General features: G+C 43.0%; 1 protein-coding gene across 1 annotated transcript; it reads right to left on the reverse strand.

Annotated features, from left to right (window-relative positions):
• Window positions 1–232: 232 nt before the first annotated feature.
• Window positions 233–25,903, reverse strand: LOC130378490 (choline/ethanolaminephosphotransferase 1-like). The gene is made up of 10 exons (XM_056585233.1): window positions 25,614–25,903; window positions 14,430–14,705; window positions 11,125–11,299; window positions 9,577–9,724; window positions 9,340–9,481; window positions 9,109–9,193; window positions 8,356–8,487; window positions 7,842–8,000; window positions 7,641–7,766; window positions 233–1,104 (listed from the first exon to the last, which is right to left on the reverse strand). Exons 2-10 carry the CDS (start codon window positions 14,618–14,620, stop codon window positions 988–990), a joined length of 1,275 nt encoding a protein of 424 aa, XP_056441208.1. The 5' UTR covers window positions 14,621–14,705; window positions 25,614–25,903; the 3' UTR covers window positions 233–987.
• Window positions 25,904–26,259: the final 356 nt, after the last annotated feature.

The following is a 26,259-nucleotide window of genomic DNA, read 5'->3' on the forward strand; positions in this document are numbered from 1 at the left end:
AGATGTTGATACAACACTTGGTGAAGTCCCCTATGGGTTTGGAGGTGATACCCAAGAACTCTGAGCTGAAACAGATAAGCCAAGGGGCATGTTATTGTTAGTAGGTAGAACTTTGATATCATTAGCATTAGCTCTGATAGATTCTGACTGACTTTGTTTCGTGAGTCACTTGTTTTGTGTGACCAGTCAGGACCCTTTGTGGCCTCATATGCACCTCTCAGTTGGGAACCACAGAGACACATGTATGTATTGGCATTAAATACTCAAAGGTACATTTTATTAGCAAGTACAGATAAATTAAAAAAATCAAGTCAGCACAGTTTTTGAGGGAATGAACATTTACACACACATACAGCGAGTCAGCTCAACTGATCTGGTTACTATTTATTACAACATTTTAGAAATGTTATCAATACCTGCTATAAGACATCATATCTTATGAGCAAATGAAAGCATGACAGTCAATAAATTGTTTTAGTTGGGGTGCAAGAATATAAAACAAGAGGTATAAAAGCAAACATTTCCACAATGTTGTAAAACAAGTTCAAACTTCGAAACTGGGTGCAAGGCATTTCTGACTGCAAAAAACAAAAATATTTTACCCCTAACAATTTGACTTGCAGTGTATTCAAGAGAATATACAAAAATGTCCCAAAGCAGTATGTTTAAACCTAAAGGTAGAACATCTATTAAGTGACAGTATTCATATAAAGGATAACTAAACAATTTGTGAACTTCACAATCAAACACATTTAATAGTTTGCGTTTATTTGTCTTTCAATACTGTGTAGTTATCCAACTTTTAAGTATATCCATCATTGGAGAAATGGACATTTTTACTTACAGACCATATGAACGAAAAGGATCTCAATTCTAAATTAACAGTATTTGCAAGATCATAGTCACTTGTAAAATGCCTATAATTGTTATATAAATCTTGTATCTATATAATGTTTAATATCTTGTTTGCAGCAGGGAGCACTGTCCTTAATGAAGCCCAGATGGAGGAGAAGGCTTGATTTTGAAGACAAAGATGCGCAGATGGGATGCAATCTGGTTGCAAACGCTGACACAGTAACGCAGCAAGTCAAAGAATGAAATGATCTGTTTAGAGAAAGGGGTGGGGTAGTTAAAAATCATACATTTCCAATAGCACAGCAGAACTAAGGAAACATTAACAAAATCAGAGATCAACATGGATCACTGGTCAGAACGCCCAGAACCAACACCCTGAACCTCGTGACCTACCCAGAGCCTCAGCCAATGGCCTGAACCGCAGTGACCTCCCCAAGGCCAACTCCCTGAACCTCATGACCTACCAAGAGCCTCAGCCAATGGCCTGAACCTCATGACCTACCCAGAGCTAACGGCTGGAACCTCATGACCTACCCAGAGCCAACGCCCTGAACCTCATGACCTACCCAGAGCTGACGGCTGGAACCTTATGACCTACCCAGAGAAGGGCTGAAACCCTCAACACCTACCGAGGGCCCCCCTCTCTGCCTAATGCAAGCAATGATCTTTTGCTTGTTTAGTGTATCATACAATACAACTAACAAAAGCCTGAGAAGATCTCTGAGCTTATGTTTCAGAATAGCGAAACATGTGCTATATATGGTGAAGCCTGACGTATCAACAAGGAACTCTGTAGCCAATCAGATGCCTCCCTCAATTTCAGCCAATCACATGACTGCAGTCCCGACCTCCGAAGAATAAGTCCAGCCTCCGAGCCTCCCGGTTCCCTCGGTCAAATGTCTATGGGAAATAACATGGGTTTTTTGTATGATCGAACATAACAATTTCTAGGTGGCGAAGAAGTAAAAGCTGCGTCACGTTTCGAACTACACACTTTTTCCATCTAGTTTCGACTGGGTTTTCGGATTGTCTGTGCCGTTAAAGTAGTAAACGGCACCGACAATCTAAAAACCCAGTCACTGCAGTCATGTGATTGGCTGACAAATACGGAGGCATCTGATTGGCTACAGAGAGTTCCTTGTTGAAAAAAAATGCATTTGTGAATCCAGCCACGTCAGGAGAGTCTCAAAAGTCCACAAATAAATACAGACCAGTTCACACACAGATGCAAACAAGTTCACGAATGAAAAGCGTCTTGTTAATTGAAATTTAACAGTTTGTATATAAATACAACAACATCCAATTAATTTTTTAATGAAAATTGCAAATATTTTATTAATTGATATATTTATGGATTTATATTACTTTTATTTAAAACAAGACACATTCGTGTGTGGATCAGAAATGTGTTTGTGAAACTTATTTTTGTTTATGGATTTATTTTACACTTATACATACCGATATCCATTTGTGTGTGCATTGAAATGTATTTGTGAGAAGAGAGTAATTCATATATAAATCACAAAATACATTTGTGAATCCTTCTCTGTGCATTCATTATTAATGAGACTGTTCTGACCCCATACTAACCAATATCATCCCACTAAAGACACAAATGGGCGTTCTCGTGAGGTGGGGGTTCCCGTTTACGCAGACTGGAACACCCCCTTCTTATTCTTTGTTGCCTTTCTCGCTGAACTGTATTAAAATGTCCAAGTGTACTGCTCCGAAACCACGTAAATAGTGTTGTAAATAAACTTCCAAAGCTTTTCAAATCCTATTTTGGAAAAAAAATTCAGTTCAATTCTTTTTACAATTTATTCGTTACCAGCATTCAGCAGTGAAATAGCCTGCAAAAGACGTTGACGTCGCTTAGCAACCGAAGACGCTGGGGTTGACAAGTTACCGGACTACTACCCATGCAAGTGAACGGAGCGTTCCACGGCATTGAGAAGACCCGTGTAATAAAGGCCTATAATATTTCTGTTTATGGCATAGCTTTCTCCTCAGATCAGGCCAATAAAGCAATGAGAAAAACACAAAACGCTCGATCAAAGGCCCGGCCGACCCGGCTCAAGGGTAGTGGTGGGAAATATCGGCGGGCCGGGTCGGGTCAATCAAAACCCTCATTGTTTAACATGAATTGGCTAAATAAAATGACCACTGTAGCATATTTAAACACAATTCAAATTGTGCAGAGAATTATTTCCATTGGTCATTCTGACCAGGGACATTTAGGATTTTCGGTCCTCCTCATTTTTTTCCGGTCAATGGAAACTCTGCTATAAACCGGCCTAACTTTCACCTCAAATTCTAAATGTCACGTTGTGACATTTAGAATTTTCGGTCCTCCTCATTTTTTTCCGGACAATGGAAACTCTGATATAAACCGGCCTAACTTTCACCTTTAACACCGAACCCCTTCTTCTTCGCACGGCTGTTAACATCCGGAACATTCGCTAGTTAGATTTTCTCAAACAGAAGTTTCAAAATAAGATCTAGTAGTAAGTACGGGTAGCATAGAACCAACGCTAGCAAAGTCGGGGCTCCATGATTGCTAAATCTAATGAAAGAGGTAAAATTGCCATTAAGGAAGGAAAGCATAGTATGCCTTGCGACTGTGCTTCGCAGTATGCCTAGCGAAACCCAGTATGCCTTTCGAAACACCTCGTGATTGGTTGATGAAATGCTACCAGGAACGCCTAAAGGGCGTTCTTGTGTCATGACGGAAACGCCCAAGCCTGCAGCTGGACCCTTCTCATACTAACGGGCCCGCCCCACAGGAAATGCAGCCCGCATAGAGCTCGTAATGCCGCGTTTCCACTGCAGGGTGCGGAACGGATCGGATCGCAAAGGTGCGGTGGGGAGGGGGCGGTATAGCCCAGCTCAGTTCCGAGGTCGCGTTTCCACTGCCGACAGTACCCTTTGTGGTAGGCCGGATGTCGATCGCCGCGGCAGCTACGTAAACATCGTAAACGTCTTCCTCCCCAAGAATGCAGACGAACGTCTCCACCTCCTTGTTTGCCCAAGCAAGCGTTTTACGCGACATGTTAATTGTAAAGAATAATACCTCGAGGGTACTGTTTGTTTGTTTTTATCCCCGCGTCACCCGGAAGTGAGGATTCTGTCGACCAATCAACGGAGGGGGTGTGTAGCTAGAATTTCCCGGGACCCTTTCAGGCGTCTCGTCTCGTTTTCAGTACCCCAACGGAGGAGTCCTGAAAACGAGGCCAAAACGGGTACGGCTAAATCCGGGTCACGCCCACTTTTGGCGGTGGAAACGCGACCCGATCCGCACCTTTGCGATCCGATCCGTTCCGCACCCTGCAGTGGAAACGCGCCATAAGTCGCCATTGCTCATGGGACCTATGAGACCGAAAAAAATGAATGGGAGTCAATGGAGAGAAAGTAATTATTTTCTGATCCCAGTCTTTATACGCCCCGGATTATACATATGTTGTTTGTGGATTTAAATAATAATTTTTCATGCAAAGAAACCTATAATTTAGCGGGTAGGAGTTTGATACGGTTAGTTTTTGTGTGGGGCGCTTTGTGGACTACAAATCCCGCTGCTCTCGACGCGTATGATATACGTCACCACCACTCGCAAACAGATCCCTCAGTCGGAACATGGCTGTGTCTTTGGTGCACTTTACCACCTTCTTTCAAGGAGAGCACCTTCCATGACTCCCATTCATTTTTTTCGGTCACATAGGTCCCATGAGCAATGGCGACTTACGAGCTCTATTAGGAAATACTCGTATCGGGTGAGGCAAGGGCTTGTGGGAAGACTTGCATACGGGCGGGGGATAGCATCGCGTTGAAGGGGCGGGGCAAAAGTTTAACTTCAGTTAACTTTATGCAAATAAGCGCATTCAGACATTCTGTGTTCGAAATCGTTCCCTATACACTCACTCACTATTCCCTATACAGTGTTCATGATATAGTGTCCAATATAGGGAACGAACAAACGAGAATTCGGACACTACGCTGAACATTTCTAAACGTCATTTGCGTCAGTAAATGCTCCGGGTATTTGTGTGACAGATGCGCCCACATTATGTAAACAAACCGGGCACTCACGAGGAAAGCTGATGTTGAATATTAGTTTTTTTAATTAATTGTGGATGTTACATTTTCTATGTTAAATCCCAAATAAATTGTTGACATTTCTGAACGAAAGCCGTTCAAAAAACTAATAAATGTATTAGTTTTCGTCTTCTCCTCCGGAAAAACACAACCGCATTGCATTGTGGTATACGGGAGAAACATGTAGGGTACATCGTATGTACACTCTAATTTTGGGTATTTTAAGTGCACTATATAGTTCATGCAATTAACCACTGAGAATTCGAACACCACTACAAAATGGCGAGCACCCTATATAGTGCACTAAATCCGTGATAGGGAATGATTTCGAACACAGCTAGTGAGTACTAGCGGATCATACGGACAGGTTTTATTTCCTGGTTTTAAGCACTTCCATAGCAACGTGGTGAACTCCCACAAGCAGCCACTAGAGGGGGCTACATGCTGTAAAATCATCTTTATTTGTAACTAACGCCTCGTTTCCTCATACGTAGGCCTACATTCTCGTATGCGATCCAACCGTCTCCGACCGAAAGTCCATTAATTCCTATGTGATTCTCCGTAATGTCAGTTTTTCCTCCGAGACTCCTCCCCTCCGTAAAATTTCTGTCCGGTATGTCCGTAATATACGTTCAAAGAATTTAACTTTCGCCGTCGTTTTACGGAGATACCGTATGAAAGTTTTTATCTTTTTCACAAAACACGTAAGTACCTGGCAGGCCAAACTACTCACCGCTGTATATGTCGATCCTCATGTTCCAAAGTACCGGTCTCCTAAAAATGGCCATTATCATACGCTCCCCCATCTTTTGTCCATAAATACATTCATGTCCGTACGTAAAACACTAGCGACTCCTTCCGTAAATTTACGGAAGCACGGATACGAAAAACATACGTATGGGGAAATGAGGCATTAGAGATGATTCTATCAATAGGTTAAGACAAATATAATCTCATCTCATCTCATCTAATTTTCGTCCGCTTATCCGGGGTCGGGTCGCGGGGGAGCAGCTCAAGCAGGGGGCCCCAGACTTCCCTTTCCCGGGCCACATTGACCAGCTCTGACGGGGGGATCCCGAGGCGTTCCCAGGCCAGTGTTGAGATATAATCTCTCCACCTAGTACTGGGTCTTCCCCGAGGTCTCCTCCCCACTGGACGTGCCTGAAACACCTCCCAAGGAAGGTGTTCATTTGAATTCTAACACGGTTTAACAGTGTTTAGGGAACGTTGTTTTGAGGGAATTGTTAACTTGCTCAATGTTTTTAATTACTGTGAATCTTATGTACATTATGCCTTACGCGGGGATTCCACCGGACGCGTAAAGGCCGATCCATACCTCCGGATCTGGACGAAATTCGTCCGTCGCCCCAAACGCTGCCCCCGGAACTACCCTTAATACCTCCGTAAAAAGACGTGCCGGCCAAGACGTGCCGCAGCCGTAACGCTGCCGTAAAGGCCTGATTCCACCGGACGCGTTACGGCAGCGGCACGTCTTGGCCGCGGTCACCGCAACAGATAGGTTCCACTCTAATCAATGAGACCATTTCCACCGGGCGCGGCTGCGGAACGTCTCAGCAGCGTCTCAGGAGCGGCTTGCCGTGCCGCAGCACTATCATTCCGTCGCATTTCTATTTTTGCCGCAAGCCGTTGCGGAACCGCGTCAATTTCAACAGAGCAGATCGAGCAGGGCAGGAAGTGAAAAAGTAAAAGCCATAGAGCATCCGGTCAATTTTCAAAATAAAAAACAATACTCAGCTCATGTAGCCTATCACAACGTCATTTATGTACCAAATCATCCTTTTTATAAGGGCAATGGCTGGAAGGACAAAGCGTGGCATTTAATTGCAGTCATTTTGGGAGTGGAAGTTGAGTACATTAGGTTTAGGATTATCGCGTGATCTCGTGATCTCGCGTGAATACGGCTGGCACGCAACGCACGTTGCGCTGCCGTAACGCGCCCGGTGGAAATGCAAGCAGGGCAGAGTCGCAGCCGTTCCGTGCCGCAGCCGTAACGTTGCCGTAACGCATCCGGTGGAATCCCCGGGTAACTCGTCCGGTTGAATCAGGCCTTTAGACCAGCTTTGATATAAGAATTATAGGTTTTATATTGCTACAGTTTCATCCCATTAGCAGGGATGAAAGTTTTATCGTTCGCTGTATGGATCATCATACCCCAGAATTATCATTTTGCTCCATCAAAACATTTGGGGTTTAAAGTCAACAAGTGAGGGTTTGTAAAAATTGTTTACGAATCCCTCATTGAATACGGTCTAAAATAATATCACTTACTGGTTCAATTTATGACAAGCCCACAGGAAAACCTGTGGGGTTGGTCCTCAGGAAAACCACAAGGGTTCCACTAACCATTCCAGCTGATCCTGACAGGTCGCTGCTACAGAATGAACAGAAAATAACCCCATTCCCAATAATCGATATAGCAACAAGAGAGGACTCATCCTATACACCTCATCTCCAACATAGCAAATAATTTCCTTCAGGGTTATGGGGTTAGGTGGTTGCTTTCTCAATCGCTCTAAACACGTCAATTATGATTAACAATAGAGACCTAAATCTGAACCAACATAATGAAACCATTATCTTTTAAATGTATGTTACAGTGGCCATTCAGAGGGATCATTCATGTATGTTCTACTAAGAATATGCGTTTTGAATGGCTGGGTAGTTAGTCTACTTACCAATGCAATCCACAGCACCAGGTACTCGTCGATGAAACTGTTGAAATACTGATCTAGGAACAGCAGCCCTGGTCCGAGGAATGCTAAATCATGGAGGTGCATCTCACTTTTTGTCATATGGGCGACCTAGGAACAGAATGACCCATAAATACAATGAAGAGTCACATAGAACCTTGGCATGGCAGGAAGAGGTCAACTTACAACTAATTTATTGGTGATTTTGGCTGCTACAAAGCCAAAGGCCAAAATATAAAGGCATGGGTGTCTCTCGAAGAGCTGGACAGCTGATTTCTTGTATATCATCATAGCCAGCATTATAACGGAGCCGATATGCAACACAGGAGACAGAACACTGGTTCCCTGGGAAAATAGAAACATGTTAGTTTAAGCTCACAATTAACCAGGGTACAGCCATAATACCAGCATATTTCAATATAAAAGCAGGCGTATGCATTTATCATATGTGAATGCTTTATCTCCATATTCAATGCCTTGACTATGCCTTATACAAGTGTGCTAAACATATGCAGAAACACGGTAATAAAAATGTGCAAGGTGCTTTTAAGGTACTGATGGCCATTAAAAACATTGTATTCTGTCACAATACAGAGATGTGAGGTAAAGAGGGAATACAATAACGTGTGATATTTCTTCCAATTTTTCAACAAGCCATTAGGTACAATTAGCACACACACAAATACACAGACAGACGTACAGCTATTGTGGATCCATTTTTGCCCACACCTCCAGTAAAGATTACTCTGAAGTAATTGGTACAGGAGAAAATAGCCCCTATAAAAGTGCAGATTGCAGGAACCATTTTCACTTGGACATTTACAACTGGAATCTGTGGGGTAGAGAAAGGCACAAATGGATGTATTTTAGTGTCATCATGAAAGGGTTGTATGTGCAGCGTGGCAGGGACAACATTATCCTCATCTCGTTTAATAAGCATCTCCTCAGACCTCTTTCCTCGAGTCACGGCTGAGAGAAACCCCTCCATTTGGCTTGTCCACAGCAACCACACAAATCACTTGGCAAAGTAACAAACAAAGGACATAGCCTAAATAATGTTTTCTACACAAAATGTAACCAGACAATTCCCCTCTCCTGTGTGACCTGCAATTAAGATTTTCTCATCAGTGAGAAAACAATTAAGTTTATTAATTTGTTATCCTAAATAACCGATCTCAACGTCGCAAACTATGTTATGACAAGATAACGTATTCATTTATTATCATGGCAGAATCAAGCTGGTTATTTCTTCATTCTTGAGTCATTATCACCTAAATAAAAATATTCATTATTTATATTCTACCACAAAGGGCTGCTCGTCTCCTGTAAATCCCTCATCCTTTATGACGCATAGCAATATATGTAATACATAGTAATATTCAAAGCTGATCATTTATGACCCACAGCAACCTATGTTCTTAAAGTGAAAGTATGGGAAACTGAGATCAATTACCAGTGATTGCCATAAAGAAGATCCTCCGATGGCCGCCAGCAAATACATGATTATAATAAAGATTTGTACTTCAGTCACATCGATGCTAAGTGGGAGGAGAAAAAAATGAAGATTATTACAAATGTTTTTCAAGTAAACACACACACACACACCCACACCCACACACACACACACATCCCATTAAATGTCCTCTTCCGAAACCAGATCCCCGTAAGAGGTCACAGAACGTACATGCCGAAGCGCAGGGTGCCGGACACGTAGGTCTGCCAGTGGGCGCAGTAGAACATGAACATGCCGGCGAAGCAGCAGAAGAACATCCAGTCTGGGTTGGTGCCCAGTTGGACTGCTATACTGGTACCCAGCACTACAAAGACTGGACAGAGGGGAGAGAAAAATGGTGACATGGTCTGGTGCCTAGAGAGGCCAACCAATAAGAGTCTTCAACTGAAGCATTTCTCTGTTACATACCTGTGGAGAGAGAGTCACACCCATGGTCAAACAGCTCCCCTAGAGGTGAGCTGCTGTTGGTACGTCTTGCCTGCTTCCCATCAATAGCATCCAGTGATTGGTAGACAAAGAGGCCCACAGCACACAAGAGATACGCCCACAAAGGAGCCTTGAATAGAAGGAGGGAGAAAGTGGAGAATTCTACAAACTTAAATATTGCATATAGTCTAAAGTAGGGGTGTGACGATACACTCAGCTCACGAGACGAGACGAGACGAGACACGATATTCGGTTCACGAGAACGAGACGAGACGAGATTTTAAGAAAACTACAATGACAAAATATATGACTGGACCAACAGACTTTCATTTAACCGAGTTGCACAAGCATTTTGAAATGTTTTATTATAACTCTTTACATGCATGAAATTTAAATTAAAACTACAATTTATAAAAGTTGGAGTAAAATAAATTTAATGAAATAATTCTATTTTTTTCAAGTGCAATATTATCTGCGAAACCAAATCAAAGTTCTACTCCATCAATACAGAGTGCAAATAGTGCAAACAGAATCTGACCAAGTATGTCACTGACAACTTGGTATTGTCCGTGTCTTATCAGTCACTCTATTGCCATTCATCATTTCCGCCGGGTACCCAAAATGTTGCCAAACAAATGATTTAAAAGTGGCGGGGCCCGGGGGCATCTTCGACGGTAATACGGGTATTTTCCGACGTCATTCTGGCTGCCTATGGCTGCTTCCCCTGCTTCCCCTCCTTCTCCTCCTCTTCTTCTTTTCCTTCTCCTTCGTTAGGTTCTGGCAGGCTAGACGTAGCAAAGGCGCATTACTGCCCCTACAGGCCACAAATAGAAGTTTGGATAGCTCACAAATCTCGCGAGACAGATCTTTAACGCAACGGGTAATATCGTCGAGTTTAATCTCGCGAGATCTCGTGGCACGAGATCTCGTCACACCCCTAGTCTAAAGACATTCAAGTCCTGTATAATGTCTGCTGTGCTTGCAACAGTATTTCCGCATAGATTTTACAAGAATTTAAACAATTAGCAATGTTTTTGTGTGAATTACAAGAATGAAAGTAAAAGAAAGCGGGAATGCAATGTGCTCCAAAGATCGACAACAGTAGAATAATGGCTAATTTGCAGAACCACGGCAAAACTACTCTGCAGATAATAAAGTCAGTAGTCTCAATCACAAACTACAGGTTCACAAATAAGAATCCCTTTTAATTGAAAGACAAATTAGACCAAATAGTAGCCCAAACACAGGGGACGATTAAACACATGTTTTATTGGTCCAAAAATATATTGACTTATTGTTGACATTTGTCAAAATTTGAGAAATATTTATGTGCCGTTTGTGAATAGTTATGTACCGATGTGGTTGCTAATGGAATACATTTTAATATGCTTTCCTACACAAGGACCACAGTTTCAAATGAGCCATCGGTCTTACTCTGGCCAGACTACCGTGCTGTTGTCTGTTGATGTTATTTAGTTCTTAAACGTCTTTATTTATAATAACAAATCATGCTAGAGTCTGATGACCTACCTGTTCTGTAGCAGTGGGACAGTAATACACCAGTACCAAGGTGGTGAAGACATTGGTAGCCAACCCCACCACCGTGATGAGGTTAGGAGCGATCCAGGCCGGGACTCGTCCCACCAGCCACTCCCAGTAGTGCTGCATCATGGGCTCCAGAAGGGAGCGGCCAGCACTGCTGTATCTGCAGGGACAAACAGCCGGGCCACTGGTTCATTACACAATCACATGAACCAGTCAGCTGTACATTCATTCATGGGCCAACATTCAGAGTAAAAAATAAACAATATATACTTGAGTAAATAAAAATGAATTATTTGACTGAAATGGTGGTGTGGCAGTACTTCTATCCAAACCAGGGAGAAGAGGACAATGATGACAACCCCATTTGTACATTTTACCTCAAGCATATTTGTCTTCTTGTGCTCTGAATGTTGAAGAAGGGCCAGATACATGTAGACTGAACCAATTTTTGATGGATTGAGCATCGTTTCTACGCTGTAAGTCATGCGTGCGTCAAGATGATTTTCGGTCAAAGATTCTGATAGACCAGAAATCTGAAATACGTAGCTTGCTTCAAAATGCCAGAGAACAGTGCAATGGTGAGCATCATTACAAGCAGATGACTCTGAATAAGTGTTCACCCCTGAATTTAAATACAGCTGTCACAAACTAACTGGTGAGTGGGGCTAATGGTCAGGAAGGTTTATCTACATCCAACATATGTGTTGACCATATCCTAACCCTAAATCTGGATACAATAAACAAGGAACAGAAATTGTACAAAACAATGAAGCTGCAGGTTAAGCTGCTACACCTGTTGCCTCCAAGGCAAGCTAACATTCCTAATGTTTAAATTGGCTCACTAATCCCAGAGCTCGACTGAAACCGCTGATGCAAAACTCTTACATTTACATGAAAACAATCACTGTCCAAGTATATATTAAGTTAAGTTAAGCTAGTTAAGCTATCCTAAATTATCATTTATTTATCCCTTTTTAGGGGGAAATTCTTCTCTGCTTTTGACCCATCCGGGTAGCCGGTGAATACATACACATACAGAGGTCCATACACATGGGGCACACACATAGGGGCACATCGGCACTCCCGGAGCAGTGGGCTGCCGCGGTGCAGCAACCGGGGAGCAGGTGGGGGTTTCAGGTGCCTTGCTCAAGGGCACCTCATCCGTGGAGGCTTGGGATTCAAACTGGCCACCCTCCGGATACCAGTCCAACTCCTTAACCAGTCCTTAACCATATTATGAATAATAGTGGTTAGTTTACACTAGCGTTTTCCATCAAGAACTGGAGCTCTTTTGTTTTTTCTAATTTGGAGCCATCGGACACATTGATCTGTTATGGCAGCGTTTCCCAGCTGAATTTAAAGGTTGATGCAACAATCATTAGACGTGAAGCTTCAGGTTCTTCTGGAGCTGAGGGGTTACTCTAGTGTTAAGGTCAATGTACGTGGTGACCCTAGATGGTGCCTGGTAGCTCTCTAAAGCTTACTGGGAAACCATCTGGTGGGAGTCCACCAGGATGCCAGTCCTGCAGACCCCCTTTGCCAGCTCAAGTAGCCAGACTGTGAAGAGCCCTCCCATCTGAGCTTCCTTTTCCCAGCCTGGTATGTTTAAAGTCAAGCAACGCATCTAGCCACCGCACAGTGCTTATTTATCTAGTTTGCTTAGGTGAATGTACCCATCAGCTAGTCACCTCAAGAAATCCTACTTTTTTTGACAGTTCCAGCGGATCCACCTCTGGTTTACACTAATCTGATATCACCATGAAAACATTCTGGGGGGAGGATGAAAGAAGTACTTGGAAAATTGTTCATAGACATAACCAATATTATATGATAAGGGTATTCTAATCTGTACCAGACCTTTATCTTTGTTATGTTCGGATTTTACAGCTCTTTAAAAGGGACACTTCACCCATTTCCATTAAGCTTTGTATCGTTAGAAACCAACTCATATTTTTGAATGGTCGTGCATCATTCCCTTATTTTCTGGGGAGACTATCAATCTCCAACACTTCCTGTTTAAGATGACGCAAAATGACGATTTTTGCGTAGAAGTAAATAGGAAGTGTAAGAGGGGAGGATTTTCGTAAGAATACAAGCACTAGTCCCACCCCTCTATAGGGGGTGGGACCCACTGACGCTACAGACCTATTAGAGCAGTGCCAGTGGGTGGGACTTCACCAGCAGAAACTAACATCCACAGCGTCTGAAGCCAAGCTTACAGAGGCTGTTGATAAAACTGAAGTACAATGGCGGAAGGTACTGGATCTGACATAGAAGATGGCACCATGCAAAAGTTCACCATTTCGAAAGAAATAGAAAAGAGGACTAATTCACTGAGTTCTGTCGTGGAAATATCAATCATAACTATAAATATACAATCACATACAAATTATATTAACCTTGTTTATATAATTATTACATTAGAAGGAACTGCATATATTCTCCCTGTAACTTAAAACAAATCCCTCCTCTCTTTCGACTGAGAGAGGTTAAGTTAATTCGTATTTGAGTGTCCACTGGAGCCAGTCAGTCTGGTATCGAGACCAGGCCAATCGACTCACTTCTTTGTTGTGTAAACTGTTTACAGCCATGTCTTACAAACCTGCAGACATGTCCAATATCCACCCATTGTATTACAAATTTACTTGGCCTTAGGTCACTCCCACTCCCTACCCACAATGAAAACATTTGCCTATAAGAATCTTGTTCACCTATTATCTCGCTGAATGTATCCTTGGTAACTTTATATAATCAAATATTTCGCTGTCCGACGTGTCCGTGAGAGAACTTTCTCTTTATCAGTTCACCAACTAATACTCTTCACTAGAAATGTTGTGTGAAATGATTTTCAAGCAGTCTTGCGGTATCAGCTTGGTAGATGGAAAAGCGAGGTGTCCGATATCAGCGGAGATCTAGATCAGCGTGAGTGGCCAGCGAAGCTGTGCATGGTGGTGCATGGTGGGAGTTGTTGTCTTCAATCCACAAGCGCCAAAAAGTCACTTTCTGCCTTTTCTCGGTCAAGACGGCACCAAATTAGAATTTTATTTTATTATTCGACCACATATCGGACCCAATTTCAATACATATTCATGCCTCCACCGGTGAAATGCTCCTTTAAATTATCTGTTGCCTACACGTTTAAAAAATGTTAAACCTTGAGACAAGCCTTGTGTGATATTCTTCCAGCCTCGTTTCACGAGGCCCATAGTGGCGACTGGACACGTGTATCCACACTCAAAAGTAGCAACACTAGCATCAGGAAAAGTGGACCAACAAGCCTATGGGGTCACCTGTGTTCCTCCAGTCTTTTCAGCTGGTGTCGAGAGAGCGGAGGTGAGGGGAGCTCAATCAGCCTCCGCAGTGTGCCAGGGGTCAGCCAGCAGGTGGCCTCCATTCCCATGCCCTGCACAGGGTCTTTGTCCCTGGCCAGGCCTCGCCGCAACCGCAGGCTGCCCTGCTGCTGGTGCACCTTGGTCACCATGGAGCTGGGAAGCTCTCTGCCGCAGAAGACTTAAGTCACTCCAGCCACCGTCCACTGCTGCTGGGAAGCCCGGAACCCTAAGGGACTGAAAGAAGAACCAGGATTAACAAGCTACTTACAATATTTTATGGGCAGTTGTGGATTGGCTGTGTTAATAATTAAAGTACAAATGAAGTATTGACAATAAGAAGTTCAGGAGCTGATGTGAACACGACTACAGCTGCGGATAAGAAACTGCTAAAATATCATGCACTGTGGCTCAGAATAGCTAAACACAGAATCATACGATTGGGGAAACATTGATTATGCCTTGTGCAACTGATAGTGAGACTATTATTTGGTGAGGAGAAATCTGTGCAATTGGAAAAAATATAGTTTCAAATGACATTTCATTTCATGGATGTCTGAAGAAGTAAGAGTAGAATGCCCTGCCCTTAGTTACAATGACATCAAAATCAACAGGCGTGTCCAAAATGTCATGGCTACTGGCCAATGTCCGCTACGAATGGGGAAATTAGATACACAATGATTTTTTGTAATTTTCTGTGATTTTTTTAGCTAACCACAGTAAAATAGCTTTTGGAAGCACTGAATGGCGAGTTAAATGGAATAAACTGGACTATCTGCACTGAACATGAACAGACTCAGTCGTTCAACAAAAGAAAAGCTGTCTCTGCCATGTGATTTTGACCCTGTTATCTGCACAGAGACGAGCTTGCTGCAAAGGACATGGAAGCCGGTCTTCATGTAGTTTCTGATACTGTTAAAATGTTGAACTTAGTCAACAAACTGTATCATTCCCTGCGCTCTGCGAGGAGATGGTCGCCGACAACCACTTCTGCACAGAGGTAAGATGGTTATCCAGCGACGGACGCTGACGCGTCTGTTTGGCTTGAGGGAGGAGTTTCCCTTTGGACAGGAGGCCTGGGGTCTCATTTATAACCGTTGCGTAAGCACAAAACGGGGCTGAAAGTGGCGTACATGACTTTCCACGACAAGGTTGTGACCGATAAAAAACTAACTTAACGGGAGATTGTGCGCAGCCCAAAGCAAACTCTGACCCATGCGTAGTTTGCGTACGCATGGTTTGGAGGAAATGGAGAATTGTTGACACAGACGGTGTGGTGGTGAACTGAAGTCAGACTGAAGAAACGTAGCGTCAGAAGAACGATTATGTTTTATCATCGCCCTTCATAAGTTCAATTTCAACCTGTATCATGCATTAAATCTATGTAATCAGAATAATTTAAGTCAACTGCGTTATTTCTCAGTTATAACTCCAGAAACATCTCCTTAGAATCGAAATGAAAATTCAAAAACAAAATTCTCTATATTTAAGTCACAGTATGCATACCGTCCACTGACGACGCGACTGCATGGAATAAAGTATCTGTCCAACATGTGTCAATAACATAATATTTTTATGTGACACTGTAAACACATAATCATGTGTCAATTCAATCCCAAGTGTGGAAAACCAAGCCACATACTCCTCATCACAATCGTTATATTATTGTCCGTTCCTCTTGATGCTTTTCATGACAAATCAGGCATTAAAAAGGGGTTATGTTCAAGAACATTTTACGTGGGTGATTACAAACTGATTACCCAAGGTGTTCTCGGTCAGTCTTATTACCGTAACCCTATAAATACAGCGGTGACCGTGAGCCCCTTGCGTAATGCTGCACCATGGCACTGCTGGAGGACCATGCAAATGGCAGAATTCTGAGGGAGAGGGTCTTCAGGGACCATAACTATTTATTGGTACATAAAATTATGTACCTTTGTCAGATCACTTCTTTTTTAATTCTGGGACTGTGCGCTCCGTGCCACTGACAGGGTTCACTCACTGCTGCAGCAACATGTTGCCACTCACTCTGCTTTTCGTTGTTAGTGATCCCAATCCCGTGACCACCGAATAAAACTACTTTTCGGGCCTCCACCTCACCCAAAAGTGTCTTCAGTGTGCACTTCAACCTCCGTGAAATTTCACTTTTTTGCTTTCCTCAGTCCTTCTGCCATGGTTTCCGAATTCCGACAAGACATAACACTTGCATCTGAGTCGGTTTTATATGCAGATCGCATTCATGAGGTCATTTGCATTGACCATTTATGGTTAAAAAGGGGCGTATACAGGGCGGAATGTGAAGCTGATTCAGCTGCGCACACTTGTAGGCACTCTGTGATTTATAAAGCAAAGATTGCTTGGAGGTGTGCGTACTGAATATTTTTTGGCGCACGCAAAAAAACTTGGCTTTTGGGCGTACGTACACTTTTAGTAACGATCCCACACACACAGTTTTATAAATGAGACCCCTGATCTGGCAAAGTCATTGGTGGATCAGAAATGGCTTGCTCAACTCCGCTACTGCCAGGTATGTTGAGTTAAACCAATAAGAACAAAGCAATGAAGGTTGTAAAATGTAAATACAACATTATCCAGCCGCAGCATGAATAAGGCGAGGCTTTAAAAAAAAAAACACAAACTATGGAAAACTCGCCTTCTCAGGGATCACTGACATGCTTGGACAGATAGCAAGAGAGCCCTGAAGACTAAACACAGCACTAGATGAACCTTGAGGACAACATGCGGGTAGCCTGGTAAAAAGCATTAGTCCTCAATCTGAAAGAAGAGCTTTGGAAACTGAGCTAATTAACTGTTCAATGTAAACTCTGGATAGTAGAAATGTATTGAAAATGCCCATTCATCGTGTCATATTTTGTTAAAAAATCTATAATTTAGCAATGGAATTGTACTACAAATAAGAACTTTTATTAGGGGTCCAAGCCAACAGGTTGGAACCCTATTGTTTTTGTAAGGATTTTTTTTACCACAGCCCAAACCGTAAATGGTGCCGACACGCCAATTGCATGACTAGATCCAGGTCCGGCACCGCTACTCAGATAACCAAATCCAGACACGCCGGTCACTAGGTGGCGCTATACCAAGGACAGACACGTTTGGGGCTATAACTCCCACACCGAATCTCCCACATTCAAAACCTTATACCACAGATTCACTGGAGTCTGCTGCATCTTTTGGCATAGGCCACGCCCATTTGCGTCTATAATTTTTTTCCGCAAAATCGAGAAAACCGCTAAACTGTTTTTTCCCTACTCCTCCCACATTTCTTGACCAATCCACACCAAACCTTGCACACGACATCTTCAGACACACACAAAAAGAAAGCATGGAACACTTTTTTGATCCGACCTTCGACGACGAAGCGGTAGCGTTTTGAATATTGGTTTATTAGCTAAATTAGACGTGGAAAATGGGTTTAATGTAAACCTTAATGTCGTTCGATAAAAATGTCGGAAAATTTCGCCATTAGGGGAAATTGAACGAGGAAATTGTATATCTTCTACAAAATTTCGCCGCGAAAACGCTACACTGACTTCTCGCTACTCCTACCACAGTCAAATCCTTTGTATCCACAGGTTCAGGGTAGCGTTTTGAACACATGCTTCGGGTTGTGCCGGCGAAACGCACATTTCTTGTCCCGTTGTGCTGGCAAAATGCACACTTCTTGGACCCCTGCATAACTGCTTGCAGTTCTAGTCAGATTTTTTTTAACTAGCACTTTGTTGTAATGAAAACACTTTAGTTATGACAGATGCCTTGAGTCATTGTACAGGGGGACGCCGGAATATCATAATATTTACTCCCTTCTTAGTAAAAAGGTTGAGAACCACTAGAGCATTGGTCGTCAACCCGTCGATCGCGATCGACTGGTCGATCTTTGAGGCTTTCCATGTAGATCCCGAAAATAATTATAAAAAAATAAAATAAAAAAATACACAATATCCTATATTATGCATGATACATTTTCATAATAAGTTTTGCAAGCACATCTCTCTCACTCTCTGGAGGCCATTTACCAGGAGTTCAAAAAGTATATTGACGAAAACGGCAACCCCATTTATAAACTAGTTGCCATTACTACTGATGGGGCCCCCGGGAATGCGAGGTGTGCGGGCAGGTTTCATGGCGCTGTGCCGTAATGACCCCAAATTTCCTGCATTCATGGATTATCACTGTTATCCATCAACAGGCTTTGGTTGGGAAAGTCTTTGACTTTTCCCATGGCATGACACTGGTGGTCAAACTGATAAACTCGATTAGAGCAAAAGCGCTTCAGCACCGCTTATTCAAGGCGTTATTGGATGAGCTCGATGCCGCATACGGAGACCTGCTTCTCCACGCTGAAGTCCGGTGGTTGAGTCGTGGCAAAGTGTTGCAGCGATTTGTTGACTTGCTGCCTGAGATAAAGACTTTTTTGTCAACAAAAAACGAGGAGCACGAGGAACTGTCCGATGATGCGTGGCTACTGGAACTGGGTTTTTTGACAGACCTAACGGCAAAACTTAACACTCAACAACGAGCTGCAGGGAAAAGACAGACACCTGCCCCACATGAGTAGCGCAGTGAATGAGTTCAAGGCCAAGCTGGGTGTTTGGACCACACATCTAAAGAACAAGAAGCTGACCCACTTCCCCAACTTGGAGAAAATGTCACACGCAATTAAAAAAAAATATTTTTTTAACACTGAGCAAGCAGTACTGTGCCCAGCTGGACAAAGTGACAACTGAGTTAAATCGGCTATTTGTTGAGTTAGACGTCATGGAAGATATTGTTGCATTCCTCTCAAACCCATTTCTGCCCGTTGATATAGAACAGGTAGCAGACAGATTCCAGCAGGCATTTGCTTTGCCAAGTGGAGTTGACATGGAGATGGTTGATTTCCAAAATGACATAGTGCTGAAAAACAGATCAAGGGACAGTGACTTTTGGGGACTGGTCAGCAAAGAGAAGTATCCTCTCCTCACTGCATGTGCACTAATAGTGAGTGCCTACTAGGGCTTTGACTTTTGCCCAAAAATTATATTCAAAGTTTGTTTGTTTATTAATATTAATATTCGAATATATTCGAATATTTATTAATATTATTTTGACCATTATGCCTTCAGTAATACCTGGGCTAAATCCGAATACTTAGTACATACTATTTATGTTCAGTGTCTAATACTTGACGGTCTACAGCTATGTGTAGAACGCCTAGAACGGTCTACAGCTATGCGTAGAACTCCTCTGAACGCTTGTTTGGAGATGACGTGTCTCCCCTCAGATGCCGGCAAAATTACCTTGATAAGTTACCTGTTTTCCGTCTTGTCATCGTTGCTATTAAATTAAAAATGTCTCTTTTTACTTAATTACTTACTTACTTTACTTTTTTACTCTCGTTTTTCGCCGCTTTAAATGACGTCTTTCTAAGCCGCTGTTGGTAGTGTCGGGTCAGCCATCTCTTCTTCGTTCGTTACCAGACTCGTAGTCTGGTAACGTAGCGACCTACCGTTGTATACTGTGGCGGTAGTACGTATTCGGAATTTTTTTCCGTACTACACAATGCACACTGAGCATTCGGACGCGCTATATTTGTGGCGTAGGCCTACTACAAAATGCATACTACAGGGCTCCAGAGTGCGCCTAATTTGGGCGCACATGCGCCTAGAATTCGGGGTAGTGCGACCAAATATTTTATTTGGGCGCACCGGTGCGACTGAACATTTATCTAGTATAATTATTATTATAAATTTTTTTACAGAGCAGTCTATTCATAATATTGTAATAAACACGGAAGAGGCAGTGAATGAAGCATTGATTAGACAGCGATTTATTAGACGCCTAATAAACTGTTGGAACACACAAGCCCGGTAACAATAGCAACGCCGGTAAACAAACCCGCGTAGCCCAATCCAGGGGCCTGTACTACGAAGCTCGATTAGAGGGTTAGCGAGGTATGTTGAGCTGAAAGCCTGGGTTAGCTGTACCATGAAAGTCAATCTCTTTAAGCGTCGCTGTATCACCATGGTGACTTACGCTTGCAACCAAACCTGGTCGGGAGCAGCTTTTCAGCGAGTCTACCCGGAGATCGGCTACTTATATCGGCATGCGCAGCTTCCTAGCCCCTCCTCCGATAATGGCGTCACCATTTGTGGGTGTTCCCATGGACCTCGGCGCACTTCTCGTACAGGCGTCTCTCCGGAGACAGAGGGTTTTTCGGGACAGAACCGATCCCTTGGCATTGTCTGACGATATTCTTTATGAGAGATACAGATTCGGCATTTATTTAAGGCATTTATTTAATGGTCAAGATATTATTAGTCAATGGCGTAAATATCGACGGTGCAACCGGTGCAGCTGCCCGGGTTGCCCCCCCCCGTCAACAACTTAGCGCAAGGCAGGCACGGTCCACCCCCCCGCCCCCCCCCCCGCAACAACTCAAAACTTGGGTGCACCATAAATACGTGCTGGTGCACCCAAATTAAACATTTAGGCGCACCAGTGCACCCAAGGAAAAAGTTAGTCTGGAGCCCTGTACTATAAGTATGAGTATTCGGATTCAGCCCTGGATTGGGCTTTGCGAGATTTGTTTACCGGCGTTGCTATGGTTACCGGTCTTGCGTGTTCCAACGGTTTATTATGTTTCTGATAAATCGCTGTCTAATCAATACTTCATTCACTGCCTCTTCCGTGGTCATTACAATATTATGAATAGACTGCGTGGGGTTCTCCGACGTCTCTCCCTCTTGGCCTGCCCATAACAGGTTAGAATATTGGGCTGCCTAATATTCATTCGAATTTTGATTTATTTATTGATATTCGAATTATATTCGAATCACGAAGTTCGAAGTCAAAGCCCTAGTGCCTACTTTGGATCTACTTATCTTTGTGAAATGGCGTTTTCACAAATGAAAATAATCAAATCAAAGTACAGGAAACGCCTTACCGACCGACACCTCACTGACTGTCTCAGGCTGGCTGTCTGTAGCTATGAGCCAGACTTCAAGGCACTCACTGACAGTATTCAGTCACAGCCATCACACTAATTTGAGCAACATGACTGCAAGTGAGATGATGCTGCTTTAGATGGGACATGGCGCTTACTTAATTGCACTGAGAATTTTATTAATACACATTACAGTTCCACTTTCTAAAATGTGAATCATACATTTGTTAACTTCCATGTGGTTATTGGGTAAGCAAAACAGCTAATTACACTTCAATATCTGTCCACTGCAAGTTTGTAGATTTTTTCCTCTTTGTTGTGTTGTGTTTGCTGTGTTGTGTGTGTGTTGTTGTACAGTTGTACAATATTATAAATGGGAAATAGGGCACATGGCCTTATTTTTTGTTTTCAGTTAGTTTTGAATGCATTAAAAAAAAAGCTGAGCAAAGAATTACATGTAATTCATACAATTAGACTCAATAAAAGGCCTTTAATTGGAAATACATTCTGCGCTGTCTGTTTTTTCTAAAGTCTTCAATAGATCTTGCCTTTCACACAGGTCGAGGTCAGAGATCTTGGGCTTAAAAAGGTTGATGACCACTGCACTAGAGGATCAATGGGATATGAATTGTAAGCTATTTCAAACCCAGAGTACTCATTAATGTGATCATATGAAACCTTTGACAAGTTGCTGTTTTGCACCATATCAACACCAACTTTAAAATCCCCAAAATACCTTCTGGGAAACGTTGCCACCTCAGATCCCTGCAGAGGGCAGTCATGATCCGAGTGCTGTGCACAACCATGAACGTCAACAATCATGGACGTCAACAACCATGGACGTCAACCATGGACGTCAACATTCATGGACGTCAACAAACATGGACGTCAACAACCAGGGTTAAACCGTAAAGAAAACCATGGACGTCAACAACCATGGACGTATCAACAGAGTAATTCCTGTGCTGTTATTCCTGTGCTGTGAAATGTCAAATTGTCCATTCGACATTTGGAGGTATGAATAATGTAGATTAATCCCAGTGATCGGCTATGACATCAAAATGTGACCCTGTCGCATAATATTAGGGTGTATAAATTAGGGGTGTGCCAAATAATCGTCATGACGATGAATCGCGATTCTAATTTTCACGATCTACTGCATCGATTGTTGACGCCAAGAATCGATTATTAATTAAAAAAAAAAAAAAAAAAAAATCTTTTTTTTTTTTTATATAGTTTTATAAAGCCTATTCACTTTTTGTGGCATCAGTTTGTCCTCTTATGTTTATGAAATGATATTGCTGTTATAATGGCAGCTACTTCCAAAAGGGGAAATGTTTGAATGTTTTCATTTCATTGGTTTAAAGGACCACTGAGGCCATGTAAACGGCACTGATTATCCTTATTTTGTTATTTTAAGTTTTATAGATCCTTAGCACTTCTTGTCAGTGTATCCAGTAATAGTCGTTTCAATAAATACAGCTATGTATGAATTGAGTTGCTTTGAGTTATCAATTGAACACACTATCCAGATCATACACAGCCAGTCAGCCACTGGTAATGGCTTAATTTTTTTTTAAGTGTTCAGTGAAAATTCGCAATGCATCGCAATGCATCGCAATAATTCAAGTATCGCGATGCATCGTGATAGAATCGCATCGTGGCATGTGAATCGTGATACGAATCGAATCGTGACTTCTTTGGCAATACCCACCCCTAGTATAAATATACATATATCTATATATGTGGTTATAAGTGAGACAGTATCAAAGTACTCGATGCTAGGCCACATCAGGGCCCTGTACCACGAAGCTCGCTTAGAGGGTTAGCGAGGTATGTTGAGCTCCAAGCCTGGGTTAGTTGTACCACGAAAGTCGATCTCTTTTAGCGTCGCTGTATCACCATGGTGACTTATGCTCGCAACCAAACCTGGTCGGGAGCAGTTTTTCGGCTTAGTCTAGCCGGAGATCGGCTACTTAAATCGGCGTGCGCAGCTTCCTAGCCCCTCCTCTGACAATGGCGTCACCATTTGTGGGTGTTCCCGTGGACCCCGGCGCACTTCTCGTACAGGCGTCTCTCCGGAGACAGAGGGTTTTACGGGACAGAACCGATCCCTTGGCATTGTCTGACGATATTCAGATTTCAGACTTTATTGTCATTGTGCAAACAACGAAATTGGGGTTCTTCATGAGACATACAGATTCTCATCAGAGGGTGTTCGTTATTTGATCGTCCTTTTGGACCTTATGTAGACAATACTGTTGCGCATTGTGTCTCAGTGACAGAGTGCTAGAGTGGAGGTAGCGCGTCAGTCTTCAATTTCTGCGAGGGGGGTTAAAAAGCTTAAAAAGTCCTAATTCTCATGCATATGGAATACTTATTCACTAAAGCTTATGGAATTATATTTTTGTGCTTATTTCGAACTTGAACCCATATTTTCAAGGCCGTGCTGGCACCACATCTATGGGGGTAAAATGCTGCAATGCATGATGATAGACCGGCGAATTTGAACCCCAGTCGCTGGCGTTCGGGTCTTATACTAATCCACTACGCTACAGCCGCTACCTCTCAGCGGTCAAAAACATGCAATACATTTCTTAAATAGGGTGTATTTAAAGTGAATTCCCTAAATGATAGAATAAGGCAGGATGGACATTGCTTATGCATTTTTAAATCATCATCATTCTATTTGGATTAATGGCGAACAATTCTGCATTTGGCATAGTTATTTTACAGACAATATGCAGAATCTTTTCACTTATACGCATAGACTGCTTGATCTATCGTAAAGGTGAGAAAAATGACGCAAAAAACGCCCCTTTCACGTGAACGCGCACTGAACCTAAAGCGGAAAACATGGTTCAACTAATTGAATCTAAAGTGAGCTTCGTGGTACCATTTAACTCTGATTGCGAGTTGCGGCTCTTTCGAGCCAGGTTTTCCCAAGAAAGCCTGGGTATGTTCAGCGAGCTTCGTGGTATACCCCACAGGGGCATGTAATACAGCTAGATGAAACACCGTCATGGTGCTGAGGACAACCGTCTGATGGACCTACCTAGTGGAGGATGGGACCACCAGCTACACCACTAACAGTAGAGGCTAGCACCAGAAGCTACACCACTAACAGTAGAGGCTAGCACCAGAAGCTACACCACTAACATCAGAGGCAAGCAGCACCAGCTACACCTTTAACAGTAGAGGATAGCACCACCAGCTACACCACTAACAGCAGAGGCCAGCACCACCAGCTACACCACTAAGAGCAGAGGCTGCCACCTGCTTTTAACAGTCACAATAACCCAGTGGGTCATAGATAATGGAGGGTCACGGCGACCTCTTACTCCAGTACTCGTATTTTACTTGATGTCGCCAAGCAGGCAAACGTAAACGTCCTCAGTGCCTCCCTAGCTGTCATACCATATACCAGCTCACACGGTATGACCATATGACCGTACAGCTTGTTTAAACGTTTTGTAGAGACACTCCAGCTCTGAATGAGTGGTGCATGTCTGACACTTCTGCTTGTGAACCAGTACTGAGCCCTTACTGAGGGTTAGTGTGTGCATAGTGTTTGTGTCTGTATGCTCGTATAGTGCATGTGTATAGGTGTGTATAGTGTGTGCATACTGTGTGTGTGTATAGTGCATGTGTGTATTATTGAGTGTGTGTGTGTGTATATAGTCTGCGTGTATAGTCTCTGTGTGTGTGTGTGTGTATAGTCTGTGTGTGTGTGTGTGTGTGTGTGTGTGTGTGTGTGTGTGTGTGTGTATATAGTCTGCGTGTATAGTCTCTGTGTGTGTGTGTGTATAGTCTGTGTGTGTGTGTGTGTGTGTGTGTGTGTGTGTGTGTGTGTGTGTGTGTGTGTGTGTGTGTGTGTGTGTGTGTGTGTGTGTGTGTGTGCGCGCGCGCGCGCGCGTAATGTATTTGTATATACATATGTATGTATAATGTGTATGTATGTGTGTATAACGACTGAATCCGCGCTTACACCATTGGTCTAGTGGTGACATGTCTAGCCCCACTGGTGTCTCACAGCTCCCAGGGAGAGGACCTGTCCTGCTCCGTGACAGCTTTAGCTAATCAGCTAAAGTAGCATGCTATAGCTAGCTAGCTGGAGCTATGTACATCACACAGACCCAGAGGATAAAAACACAGAGGACACACCCGCCCACAGTACCATGACACAGACGAACTGACTTTACCTGAGTAGAGCCTCTGTTACCCTCGGCGATACGTCTGACCAGTGCCTTTACCCAGTCTAACCAGTACCTTCCTTCACCCAGGCAGCTAGTTGAGGAAACACTGTTTCCGGAGAGGCTCGCCTTCAAAGTAAAAGCATAAGAAGATCGCGGATCCCTCACTGTACGTTACGTTCACATCAAAATCAAGATGCAAAATTGCCGAATAGCTCAAAACGCAACGCTGTCAAAAATATTTACATCTCATATCGCTCCAGCATCTTTTCTTTCTGTAATGAGGCCTGGGGCCTCATTACAACTTCTAGTCCCAGTGGCGGTGGGTCAATTGAGGGCGCTAGGGCGCCGCCCCTCCGAGAAATATTCACTTGAATATATCTACCATTAATCAACTATTATCAATTCGTAATAAATCAACAAAAATACATAGCGTCTATCCTCGTTTAATTGTGTGATATAATCTTCACTGCCAGCAACCATTTAAATGCGTCTGAACGTCAATGATTTGGGCTAGGCTAGTTATTGTTCATTCGAAATAAAGCCCTCCTCCAAGTCAGGGGCGCCGGCCACGTTGAAGTCAATGTAAGCTCGCTAACTTTTTGCAGTCTATCAAGCAGAGACAGCTTTTCATTGGAGCAAGAAAATTCGCCCT

The sequence above is a fragment of the Gadus chalcogrammus genome, unplaced genomic scaffold (genome assembly GCF_026213295.1).
Source record: "Gadus chalcogrammus isolate NIFS_2021 unplaced genomic scaffold, NIFS_Gcha_1.0 GACHA081, whole genome shotgun sequence".
NCBI classification, from domain to species: Eukaryota; Metazoa; Chordata; class Actinopteri; order Gadiformes; family Gadidae; genus Gadus; species Gadus chalcogrammus.